The sequence below is a fragment of the Trematomus bernacchii genome, unplaced genomic scaffold, assembly GCF_902827165.1.
Source record: "Trematomus bernacchii unplaced genomic scaffold, fTreBer1.1, whole genome shotgun sequence".
Classification (NCBI taxonomy): Eukaryota; Metazoa; Chordata; class Actinopteri; order Perciformes; family Nototheniidae; genus Trematomus; species Trematomus bernacchii.
Genome location: NW_022987602.1, coordinates 547,346 through 561,217, shown reverse-complemented (window position 1 = coordinate 561,217; position 13,872 = coordinate 547,346). Strand labels below are relative to the sequence as shown.

General features: G+C 40.8%; 1 protein-coding gene across 8 annotated transcripts in view; it reads right to left on the bottom strand.

Moving 5' to 3' along the window:
* mprip (myosin phosphatase Rho interacting protein) overlaps positions 1–13,620 on the bottom strand; it is a 43,605-nt gene extending 29,985 nt beyond the window's left edge. For 6 of the 8 annotated variants that reach the window (XR_004555899.1, XR_004555900.1, XM_034130737.1 and 3 more), the window contains exons 1-3: positions 12,724–13,620; positions 6,289–6,366; positions 5,912–5,977 (exon numbers count right to left, since the gene is read on the bottom strand). Coding sequence is in view for 6 of the 8 variants with exons in the window: in XM_034130737.1 (XP_033986628.1) it covers positions 5,912–5,977; positions 6,289–6,366; positions 12,724–12,846 (267 nt within the window). In the remaining 2 variants the exon portion in view is untranslated. The remainder of the gene's footprint in view (positions 1–5,911; positions 5,978–6,288; positions 6,367–12,723) is intronic. The other 2 variants (XM_034130739.1, XM_034130740.1) reach the window with 1 other exon arrangement.
* Between the last annotated feature and the right edge of the window lie 252 nt (positions 13,621–13,872).

The following is a 13,872-nucleotide window of genomic DNA, read 5'->3' as shown; positions in this document are numbered from 1 at the left end:
AGCCCATGCCCAATAGTAAACTTTCAAGAAAACTGTGAAAATGGCATGAAAAACAGAGGCAACTTTAGAATTAAGTGGAGCACACCCACTCCATAAATAATAAATCCTCCAGGAGGTTTTTACAGGCCGAGCCAAAGACAAGTAGCAGGCTGTGCAGACTGCCGTTTATAATGGTACCTCAACCCAGCACCTCCATCTAAGCTCCTTACAGACAGTAACTACCAGACTAGCTTGTTCTGAAACTGCCATTATGGAAATCAACAAAAATGGATTCAAAACAGAGAATAAAGTAATAATGCTTTTAATTTGTCTAAAATAAGATAGAAGAAGCTCTGGAGCAAAGCGGTGCTCTCCTGCCTTCAGCATGTTCTCATGGTCATTGACCTTTTCACCATTAAGCTCTCAGGGTGGTCTCATTATATTTCCATCTAGGACAAATCGGTTTCTCCATGACAGTCCTAACTATCTATCCATTTCCTGTCTTCATCTTGATTTGATTGGCCTTATATGCAACAGTTATGTGCTTTCCTCTAATGCACGAGCAGTGTTAGCATCAGCAGAGTGTTTGGTGCTTGCTGCTGCAGGCCGTGTGTGGAATGTCTGGGTCTGGGGCATATCTAACGTTTCCTCTGCGGTTTTCTAGGGGCTACGGCTCCCTTTCTCCTTCTCTCTGGTCCCGGTGCTGCGAGTTTACTGCAGTTCACCAAATAAGGGCATTTGAGGAGGAATGCTGCTTTAGATGGTAGAGCATCTTTCCCTCTGCTAGTGGTGAAAATAGTTTCAGAGGCAACCGATTCAGATAGCACCCTGCTGTGTACTTGCTATAAATATCTGCCAATATCATCACTCCCTGGTCCTTTTCCTTCAGGATGATTCAAAAGAATCTATATGGGAAAAAAGAATTGGACACAACCACTATTTTACTTTAATATATTTAGTGACAGGAAGCTGAGAAAAACTGCCTTCCAATGTTTGCCAGATAATCATTATGACTGAACAGTAGAAGCAAAAACAGATCTTCATCCTCATGCTAATGTCAGAATGACACAAAAGGAATTCACCATGGCGAAAAAGCATCCATGCAAGTTAAAAAATGTGTCTCTTGAGTTTAAAATTGTCCCTTATCCAAAGCCTTTATGTTTCTACTTCATGGATGAATGGAGAAATGAAGAACATGAGAGCTCAGAAGGAACATACCGTTTGCACTTTTTTGCTTTTTATGGGCAAATAAACACAGACTGTAAACACAAGCCAGTGATCAAAGTTACACAAGGTGAACACACATTTAAAAAAAAAAAGAAAAGCCTCTGATGACATGGGACCCAGCATGTTTGGAGTACAACGCATTTGAGGGAATAAAAAGGTAAAAATGTCTCATGGCAAAGCCCTACAAAGGACGAAGGAAAAATCTTTTAAAATGTAGCAAAAGGCTGGAAATTCTGCCTTTTGACTATTGCCATGACATTTTTGCCAGGAAGTCACTTCTTCAAGCCAAGTCATATTTGGTCACATATTGCCCTTGTAAAACGTTTTGTACCCGTAATAAGCTAGCAGCATTAGTCGGTGTCAGCAGTGATTGTTAGGCCATACACAGATTACATTACTTTCCCATTTTGCTTTTTTTTTTTATATAAAGAAACCCAAAACATTTAGTTCATTTTCACATGAGCTATTAGCCTAGCAGCTTACCTTCAACAAATTAATTACTTTTGAGGAGGAGGAGTTGGTTTTCACTCTTTACGATGCAAGAGCCATAGGAGTTGACCAACAACACAAGTTCTAAACATTTGGTGTCAAAGTATTTTAGATTAAATCAAATGCTAAAAAGGAACCTGATAACATTCATTTGTATACTTTTGGTATGAAGCAGTGCGGAGATGGAGAGATCACAGCCAACCATCATTTAGAATTAAAGTGCACCTATCATGCTATTTTTAGGCAATAGCACAGGTCTCAGATATATACAAATATATAAAAAACATGTCTATGAAGTGTTTTGCTCAGGGTTAGGGTTAGGGTTAGGGGTTAACCCTAACCCCTAACCCTACACATATTTATGTATATAAGACATAAAAAAGTGCATTTTGCATGATAGGTCCCCTTTAAAGTAAGCTCAGTGGCATACTTACCTCTGGACATAGAGTAGCTAGGCTAATTAACTGTCAACATTTTATTTTAAAGCCATGGACAACATCTGGTTCAACCTCAAGTTTACTGTGGACCTTACTTTAGAAGAAAGACATATGTTTGTTATGTAAGCTATTTTTGAAGAACAAAGTCCTCACATAACATTAAGTGAGATATTTTAATCAGAAGAATAAGCCTTGTGAATGGAAAAAACAACATTTCATTCCAATATAGACATATATTGTTACAAGATCTTGAAAATGTTGAAAGATTGTGGACCACAATCAAATTCAAAAGGTGACTGTAAACCTAAACCTGGCTTACCGTTTTTGACATGGCAACTATTGAATAGAAATTTGAAAAACAAAAGAATATTTATCTATTTGTATTGTATCGCAGGAACCTCCTTAGTATGAGAGGTCTGTTGATGAACCGCAATAAAGTCAAAATGATGAGATCAAACGAGGCATAAGACAAAGAGATGGGGGTGGGGTTCCTGTAAATCTCTCCACTCCATAAAAAACACATGTGAGGAGTGGGTTATATGAACATAAACCTCAAACAAATCGTATCTGCCCTCCACTGGTGGATCAAGCCATTGGGTAAACAATGGTGAACTTAATAAGATGGAGAATATTAACGTTGTGTTATCAGCTCAGAGGTTTTGGAGAGCTGCTATCCTCAGAGTCCAGAGCACAAAGCGGCCATTTCCCTGACCCACTTTTCCTGCCTTTTGGAGCACATGAAAAGACCAAAGGACAATGAGGCAGACGGTTTTGAAATCACTTTTACAATGAGAGGAAAACACAACTGCACACCAACCTGGGTGTCACTGGAAACACATTACACAGTGGAAACATGCACACGCACAAACGCAACCGAGTTTCCTCCCATTGTCATCACTGGCAACACGAAGAGATTCACCAAGTGGGACATCAAACAGCCGGCTTATACACAGAGGCAAAGTTAGCTAAGTTACACATTTAGCTCATCTCCTTTCCCCTGGCTGTATGACTCACTCACAGGGACACCTGCTGAACAATCCATCTCTTTCCTATGAAAGGGTCCAGACACAATAACATCTCATTGAGAAACGATTCACGTTAAATCAATCGTTGACACTAGAGATGTCCCGATCCGATCACGTGATCGGGGATCGGAGCCGATCACGTGATTTTCAAAAGATCGGAATCGGGAGAAAAAAATCGGGGATCGGGATATTTTTTTTTTTTTTTTTTATAAAATATTTTTATTATTTTATTTAATGTAACAAAACAAAAATGACCATGTTCACGTCTTAAAGTCATCCTGAGGCCTTAGTTTTGGTTTAAAATTACACAACATCATGTATGTGTTGCTTCTTTTGGGCTTGTTTTCATAGACCTGGTTGCTTATTTCTCTCAAATCTGGCAACAGAGTGAGCGCAGTGTCTAATAGTAGCAGTAAGCTAACAAGAGGCTACGTTCAGCTGGTGCCTCGGGAGTCGGGACAGAGAAAATGTCAGGAGTTTGGAAGTATTATAAAATTGAAAGCGAAGGCAGTGTAACAGCCAGATGCAATGTTTGCAAGGCGGAGGTTCCGCGTGGTGGAAAGAACAGAGCTACGTTCAACACGACCAATCTAATACGCCACCTGAGAAACAAACACCAACAACAACACGACGAGTACACAGCGGCCACTCAGGTAACGGCACTGAAACAACCGACACTTTCAGAGACTTTTAAAAGGAAAGAGAAACTGCCCCAGAACAGTGAAAAGGCCAAAAAAATAACAGCCAAGATAGCTGAATTCATCGCGTTGGATGACCAGCCGTTATCTGTTACCTTTTTTTTCCTCTTAATGCATTGCATAAAGATCGGATCGGGAAAAATTGGTATCGGCAGATTGTCAAAATCAAATGATCGGAATCGGATCGGGAGCAAAAAAAGGTGATCGGGACATCCCTAGTTGACACATTTCTCTAAGACCTTTAATCCCATTTCCTTCACACTTGGCAGTTTATATTGGAAGTTTATAATAATGAACTTTGAATGCTGCAGGGGTTGCTTGACAACCCTATACTTCTACACTGAGTGAGACACTGCCTTTTATAATGGTCAACTTAGCGTTACTTATGAATATTATATTTATATTATTATAGACTACATGAGTTTTATGCTACGACTACCTAATTTCCACCAATTCGTGGAGCTGTTTGAGTCAATGCATTTCCCAGGACACACCCTTGAATATTTCACAATATAAGCCTTTTGTAATCAACTTCTTTATCCCTCCGACATAGGGAGGTCACAATATCAAACATGTTGTATTCGATACCAATACCAGTGAAATTCCACAATTATCTAAACTACTAAATAAAGTATAAATTCTATGTATATACACATGTTAACTGATATTTGATGGGAAGTTATACAGGTCATAATTCCCTCTCTAATATCTATTTCATACTGCTGGGAAAACATATCCTTCAAACAATCGCAGGTATTCAGGTTTCTCCCATAAAACTACATTTTACAAGACTAAATATAAACACATCATGATAACATTACCATACGCGATGATTTACCTTTCCCCAACACTCATTTCTACTGAATACAGCTTGAGTACTTCATAATGCAACTCTATGGAACCTCTGCTCACTGGCAGCTAACTTCTAATGGCTAACATTATTAGCTCTCCTCCTTAAATTAACAAAGGGATATGTCGTTGAGAATGTAGCATGGCATAGCCAAATGTTTATTGCTCCTGATGAGCAAGTGGCATCTTCTATGGAAGGCTCTGCCAACAGTTTAATATTGTTTGTGTTAATGGGTCAACCTAGTGAAGTAAAGCGCTTTAATAAATAATGTTGAAATGAACACGTCTGGACCTATTTAGTGTGAACAGTATCCAACCCAAGCAGTGTGTGGCCCCCAGTGTTTACACTCAACAGCCTGATCTCCCGGTTTGGGTTTGGTCACCCGTGTCACATTCCCCTAGTGACACACTACCACCACACACACAGGCTTACAGTGGGCACCACGAGGTGACTTCTTTACACAGTTAATATGCGAGTAATGTTCTTTATTGCGAAGGTTCATGTTTCCATGAGGACTCAAAACAACAGCATGGCTGTAACTAACTCTGGGAATTTACTTATTAACAACACTATGCTGCTGTGCTTTTACTGTGACACGTCTCCATGCTTTAATGTTCAAAAAGCTCTTTATTTTTCTCATACTGAGATCAATGATTTCAATGGGATACACCTGGATAAATAAAGGTTTGAATGAATACTGCCTGTGCTGCAGAACCTCTTTTCACCCTCTGTCTGAAACCAGAGCCCATTCTGCTCTGATTGGTTAGTTTGCCGGCTCTGATTGGTCCTATTACATACAATGTGTTTGAGCAGTGGCCAATAGAAGGTGTTACATATTGATGTAATAATGTTACTGAAGTAAACAAAGGAGTCCAATTGAGGCCTTTCAGGCAGGGAGGGGGGGGGGGGGGGGGAGAGAGAAACTCCCTCTGGAGGGAACTTTGGGATGTTAGCCTTTGCAGACCATTTACATGCACAGAAACCTATGAAGCACACTACAGGAAAGAAAACAAAACTGGATGTAAACATAAATGAGTTTATCGCCAAATAACTTGTGTTCTAATGCCAAGACACCTCTTGCTTTAAAAAAAATTGACTTGTCACACTAACTTGTAAAATGTTTATTTTTTGTATTTTCCTCTTTCAGCTCAGATTTGACAACCTCTTGACGAGATCAAGTGACATATTTTAAGATGCATAACTCACCGATTCGTCCAGGGCAAAGCGCAGACAGCCATGTTCGTACAGCACAAAGAATCTCCGTTGCCATTTCTGTCAGGAGAACAACATGCTATGAGAAAATCCCATTTTGAAACCATAGTAGGTGGTTTTATAAGTAACAAAAGCACAGACACATTGCTCTTTCTTAATAGACCAAAAAACAATTAGGCATTAGAGTTAAGCCTCACTTTCCATTATTCCAGCAGGGGCCATAGGGGCACTAAATAGAACTTCAGCCCACAACTAGTACCCCTACTAAAGCCCTTCCCGTAAATAATGGGAGGTATTAGCATGAATGTGTTTACATCGTGTGTATACCAATTTAGTGAGCCAACACACAGGCCTGTAATGCATGCTCTTACCCGGGATCTCTGCATAGGATTGTCAAAGTCAGTTCCCTCAGGGGCCAAACACAGCCATCCACCATAAATAGGTTTAGCCTGTAAAAGAGAGGGGGGAGAAAAAAAGAGCAATTTAGCTGATCATTAAAACTGAGAGAGTGAGCTGGGGGGAAGGGGAGGGAGACACATAATGTAAATATGACTATTGGGTTCCAGATATAGCTTCTGTTCTCAAACAAATGTGCAGCCATACAGCAGTTATTGAGCTTTTTGGTGTAATACACTCTGTTTGATGATGACATGCATTAGTGCGTTTCTTTCCCGATGACCCAGAGAAGATTGATTGACTGACTAGTTGCAAAATAAACAACACCTCAACACACAGTTCTGTACTTCCACCAGCTTTGTCAGTCCAACAGAGGCTGAACAGTTCAAAAGACTTGGAAACATATTAACAAAGAGCCCACTCCCATTGTTTTGCTCCTGTAAAACTCCTGCTCTTTGCGCTCCATTACTGATGACAGTCCCTCTGCCTAAAGTGTTAACCATTAGCACAGCAGCTCTCATTCCAGCACTCACTCCCCCCCCCCCCCCCTCTATTACAAACCTTTCTCCTGGAAGGTAGAGGGATCTGATTATTAAGTCTACTTTTCTATACCGGCCCTGTAACTGCTCCATGTCACTGCATGCCTGTCATAAAGCTATACGTGCCTTGTTTGAACTTGTATAGACGTGCCTATGAAGGCAGTTTGACGAGCTAAAACCATTACAAAAATATATTACTTTAGTTGCATTTGTGACCTACCAAAGTAAAATAAATCTGGTAATTTGGCAGAAGTTGACCAAACTATTTCACTTATGATCTCTTGCCCTGCATACACTCACACAATGACAAACACACTTGATAACTTCCTCTCACCCTTACCAGGAAGCTCAACCCTTCCAATCTGCAGGTGTACTGCTTTCTGTACTGCACACATCCAAACTAATGTGGACAAATGGTATTATTAAGCTGTCCTAACAACAGGCTTTTTGATGTTTCAAAGTGCTTTCAATCAATTCAAATTGACTGATTAATTGATTAAAAAAGATATATATATATATATATATATATATATTGCAAAAGTCATTATTGCTTTATATTTTAAAATACTATGTACATTACGTGGCGTTGTAGTAAAATATGTATGACAAACTGGTAAGAGAAATCAGACGGTTTTCTACTTTAATAACATGATTTCTGAATTATTGCCATGTAGTCCATCAATTTTCTGACCCATAGCTAAAGGCGTAGCCGGTGTGATCACCCTCTGTGTGATGTGCACTACACAGGGCACTCAAACATTCCTATTCATATAACGAGTACTACCCGTTCCTATAGTGGTGACCCTGTTTGCTATTTTCTACTCCAATGAGTGTTTTTTCTTTTTTTTAAAGATAGCCAGAGAATGAAAAGCACAAATGTACGTTACACCTTTACTACTATGAGATGTCACAGTGTCTGTTTCACAATTACAACAATAGGGCAATAGGCACAATTTGCATCACACATTACAAGGTACTTGCATGTGTTTGACTTACCAACACAGTGCTGTGCATTGCATTACAATCCAAATACAGTTTTGTTCTTTTAGATGTTGAAGCTGGGACATTCTTTATTGAGCCATGTGTTGCTGCTTTGGTACAATTAATATACTGTTTCATTTTAGCCAAACACACTCTACAGGTAGGGATGCTCCGATCGATCGGCCGCCGATCGATATCGGCCAATACTCACTCTCTGCCGATCGATCGGTGCTCTCTAAAAATGCCGATCGCGAGAGCCGATCGCATGAAGTAAAATACATGACACTTTTCTCTGTGCGCGGCAAAACAAGCTCGCCAAAATGGCTTCACCAGTCTGGCAGTATTTTAAGGTGTCCGAAAAAGACAGTAAAATAGCGGTATGCAACGTGTGTGAAGCAGAAATCCTACAGCTCCACCCGCTGTGACGGACCGGTGAGCGGAGCAAAACACACACTAAGAGTTAGACTCTTATGGCGCGTTTCCACTACAGCGCGGAGCACGGTTTAAGAGGGCTGTGACGTCAGCGGCCCGTTTTTGGTTGCGTTTCCACTTGGCCTAGTACCGGCCGGCGGGTCCTAATTCACAGTTTTTCTGGCCTCATAAAATCGTGGTTCTAGGGCCAGAGACAACGAGGCTGAGTCGGGCTGAGTATGCTAAACTAGAGAGAGAATCGCTGGCAAGGGGGCTACAACTACAACAAGATGGACATATTTGACCGTGATTTAATTGTAATACACGTTTCAAAATGATGCCGAAGTAACAACATACTGATACCGCTTAGTAAAAACCATGAATTAATGCTTTGACAAGTCTGCAGACAGACGGCAGGCGAAAAACCTTTTAAAATGCGTGTTTTCTAAATGGAGATCGGCTAAGCTAACGCAGTGTATGCTCCGACCGTCCACACTCACAACAACGGCCTATACAGACATAAATAAAGCAGCGACTGTATTCGCCATGACACAGGCAGTCTGTGGTTTGTACTTGTTTAACTTTTGTCTAGTTTCTGAACAGATATGAGGAGCTGTGAGCTCTGAGTGCTAACAGCTAACGGCTGTGTTGTTTTTCTGGGGTTCTCATTGAAGATGACGTCACGGCTCCGCCTACACTGCGTTACTATAGATACTACCCCAGTTCCTAAACTGTAATGGAAATGCGCCATAAAGTGAGCCAGTCCTAACGAGGCCTAGCCATACCGAGCGAGGCCGTGTAGTGGAAATGCGCCATTAGTGTGTCTAAATAGCTAAATAGTCACTTAGCTATTTTATCTACCTCTGGAACAAGCTAAACTAGTTATAAATATATTTATTCTTCACTGTCGGGTCACTCATTACTGGATCAGTGAGCTGCAGGAGATACTGACAGGCTGTCAGGAGAGAGAGAGAGGGGGAGAGAGGAAAAGAGAGCGCTTCCGCTCATTTCTCCCGTGTTATTATCCAAAGTTAATGTAAACTTGAATAATGTACTTCATTTGAATGTAATAATTATGTTGGTTGTTGTTTGTGGAAGCGCCAGTGAATGAGCTCCATTAACTGAGTTTCAAACATCACTTTAAATGGAAGATCCCCATAGGCCCCGCCCACTCGATCGGATCGGCGATCGGTATCGGCTGATACTGATTCCGGCGATCGGCCCCAAAATTGGCGATCGGAGCATCCCTATCTACAGGTATGCTCATTGACATATCTGCTGCCAGACATCTGCAAAACAATTTATTGTGATTTGAACGCAGCTCATTAATGTGAATAAAAGATAAAGGTAATTCCTTGGCAGAGCTTCAACCAGCGCTGTTACTGTGCTTGGCAGCACCTGAGAGCATAAACATGACATTCACAACTAGTGTTGTCTGATGCTATTAGTGACATATAAAATGAGGGAGCATTGACAGCAATATCTAAAGCTATCCAGTATCTATTTCCAGTTACATTTACCGTAAGTAAAAAGTGTTAATAGGACGATCAGTTTTTTTATGTATTTTCATTAGTGTAATCATGGTCATAGTTCAGCATGTTCATTCTAGCAAGGGGGCCGTTGTAGCTGACCAGGAAGTGGGTGTCAAAAACAAATGCATCTGGGTGTGACAGGGGACCCACGTGAAAGTCATTCCATTATCACAACAGTGATCCTAAATACAAAGGCCCTTACAGAAACACTGTATCAGTCTGAGGCAGTCATATATATAGTCCATTTGGCCTGAAGCCATGGCGTCTATGTTTGAGTAATGAAAACAGCTAAGAACAGACCACAGTCAGTAACTGTCGGAACATATGGTACTTGTAATTAAAGCTATACAGTAATGTTTGCTGTGTATCCTTATAACCTCACATGGTGGGATGTTGAGCAGCAGCCACTTTGGAACTCTACTCTGATTTCCCAACCCTCGACTTCCTTTTGCTACTCCTGTCTCCTGATCCACTCCTTGAGATTCCATCACATCCCACGTACATGTAAACCTAAAACCTGCCTGCATCCTCCATCACTGCCCAGCCTCCCACCACCTCTGCGGGATAGCGTGATCATTTTCCTCAAAGAATGTATGAGACGTTGGGGACAACAGACTTGGAACTCAAGGGGACATACTCCCCCAGACCATCTTTTATTCTAGCAGTGTTGAACCAAGAGTTTGTTTATAGACGATACCATCCTTCTGACATTCGGCTCTATTACATTTCATAACTTTTCCAAATGGGCTATCTGTTTGAAGGCTCCAGCATCCCATTAGTTGGCTGACGTTTTTTATAATCAAGAGTGACTTTCTATAAGTGCAGGCAACCAAGAGGATACAAACACAGGAAAGAGAAATCCATCAAGTACATTTAGAGTGCTAGAACAGCAGCAGCTTCAAACTTGTATTTAATCTAGTGCTCAAATTCACTTAGCCAAATCACCTATTCATGGTGTTTTAACAACATTATGCAGCTTTACAGAAGCCTTCTATTCACCGGGTTATTGAGTTTATCTCCTCTAAGTCAGCCCGTATCCGTTTCTGAACACTGGGAACATTTTACAAAGCCTAACCCTTAGCATGGGCCTGTTGAACAAGGCTCAGAAGTTTCACACTGTTTATGTGGCGTTACATAATGCAGCTTTAGCCCGGTAATGGCCTGGTGCATAGCCGTAACTGGTTCCAGGACTGTCCAGACAGAATCCTTACAAAACCTGCTTGTGCAACTGAGCTCCCTGCGTGCTCTTTGGATAGCTGACAGACGGACGACATTTTTAACTGCCTCTTGGCGACTGCGACAACACTGATGAGCAAGGACTGGTGGAATATCTATTTAGAAGGCCAGGGGGGTAAGCCTATCTGGTTCCTGGCTGTAGAAGAGAGTGTGGGCCAGGTCGCAGCAAGATTATAGGAAGTGATGTAACTAACCATAAGCCGACTATCCTGACTCAGGAGTCTCATATAGGAAGGGTTAACCTGCAATAAACTCAGTGCAGCAAGCAACATACACCTTGAAAAAAGAAATTAAGTGTGCTCCCCCCACACACACATCCTCTTCTCAGAGGAAAGGAGGATGCTGACGTTGCCGTTTGGCTCTTGAGCCGTGTTCAAGGTCCCATCTGGGTCTCGTGTCTGGGATCAATTACAGGATACAACAGAGACTAAACTTATGATCTGATACAAAGAAACAGGGACTCTGAAAACATGCTTATGATAGGGTCTCCAGTTTTCCTCTGCTGAATGGGGCTTAATCTTGCTCAACTTATATTTGTTGTTCTTCAATCAGATCCCTATTAGCTTCCACATATTGGTCACCGGTCTGCATGGGGTACACACTCAAAACAAACAACTGGAGATAAACAACAGCTGAGGGTTACACAATCAATCACAGAGACCAAACTGCTGGCAAATGCAGCCATTGTAGTCAGACAAATCCACAGGAATTCACTTTCACCACAAATGGAAAGATACATGTTAAGAAACCATAAAAGGCTTCAACCAAAATAAACACCCTTACTGTCTCTACACCATAGCTCAATGTTATCTTTCAACTAGCCTACTTTAAGATTGATTTGACCATATAACGAAATGCGTTTGGACACCATGAACTTTTCGAAGTAATTTATTAGGCGGTGATGGTGGTCCTTTTACATTTTCAAATAATAATCGATACTAAAGAAAAGTGTTTTCAAGCTTCAAGGATTAGCTTCAGTCTACATATGTATGAGCTTTTCAAGCTGGTTGCATAGTTACCAGCAAATTAGTATTTATCTTTTACTTCCAGTTTAGCAGCAACAACAGTCCTTTAAAATCATTATGTCGTTGGCAGCCAAGGAGGGGCTTTAAATGATAAAGCAAGAGTAAAATAATCATTGGTGGAAAGTAACCATGTACATTTACTCAAGTACTTAAGTACACATTTGATGTACTACTTTATACTTTTACTCCACTACATTTTAGAGGCAAATGTTGTACTTTATACTCCACTACAATTATTATTCTACAGATTAATTTACTTTATACATTCATATTTTGACACACAATACTTAGGAAAGACTTTTGAAATGTGATTATTTGGTATAGATAAACCATCCAACATTATATTTAGATAATTAAAACAATGAGTGGGTTAACAGACAAATTAATTGTTAGCATTTTTCTTTCTTTTTCTAAAAATATTCAACAGTTCCATGATCTTAAAATATGAAGATTTGCTGCTTTTGCTTTTCAAATATGTGTTATATTTGTTTGCAAAATGACTCCTAACACTTTAAGTACATTTTCCTAATCATACTTAAATGCTTTTCCTTAAGTGTGATTCTTGATGTAATAATTTTACTTGAACTTTTGTATTTTTACAATGTGATATTCGTACTTTTATTCAAGTAAAGAATCTGAAGATTGTCCCCCAGTGATAATGATTAATATTGTGACAGTCTGCTCACCTGGGTCAGGTCCTGGTCCGTCAACAGATGTAACTCCCGTGGTTTGAAGCAGTTCTGACATTTACTTTTGTTGAAGAAGTTCGCCTGGAATTTCCTACAGGGGTTTTCTTTTGCGGTAGACATTATATTTCACCTCTTATTTGAACTTTATGGGATAATTTCTCTTTTGTGTATTTTAGTGCCGCTGTTTTCTTGTGCGTCTCTTCTATCCCAACGTAGGAAGAGCTCCAGCACTCCGATGCATTTTGAAAGCACAACAGGAATTGTCCAGGGTTCAAATCAAACGCTTCTTTTGTCTGTTTATCCAATTACTGCTTCCCAATAAATAACCACCGCCTGCCATCAAGCCAGCCTTCTCATCACTCAGCCAGTGATGGGTGCTTCTCAGTCCATGGCCTGCAACCACAAAGCGGAGATAGGTGGCTAATATCCTGTTAGCTTGCCAGTGGGTCTCCAGATCAATAACGTGATTGCTTACGCCACACATACAGCAATTGCACAGTTCTCGCCTTCAAGCTCCGAGGCGATAGCGCCAACAACAGACTCCCATGTGAAGGATAAAAGAAAGCTTGCAGTCAGACAGCAGGCTACTCTCCCAGCAGTCACTCCATGCGAAGTTCATCCACGGCTAGCCCAGTCAGCTAACTTGCAGATAGGCTAATGAAAACCTCTCCTGGCTGGCGTATTTAACTTGACTTTTAAAGAGGCGACGGTTCGTAAGTCCAGAGTGTTCCAGAGCTTTTCTTCCAGGTGGAGACGCTGCTTGCAGGGGAAGCACCTCCCGGCCAGTCACAGAGGGCTAAAGCGGTATTTAAGGGTTGGTTCCATTACTAGCCTTGTTAGCAGCAATAGGTTTATTTTCTTCTTTACCAAAGGAGAGCGAGGGGGGAGAACACACACAAGCTCATGGAATTCTGTTGTGGAGTCTCGCGAGAACTGCGCGCTGTCGCCGCCCACAGCGAGACTACAGTTACTGAGTGTTTTAACAATAATGCTTAACCGTCTGTTATAAATAACCTGCATTAGATTACAATATAAATATAGCCTACTATATATTGTGTATCCTGTGTCAAGGATGTGTTACTGCGCACTATTTTATGAACAGTTTTGTATTTAATTATATGATAATGCCAAGATAATAATATATTT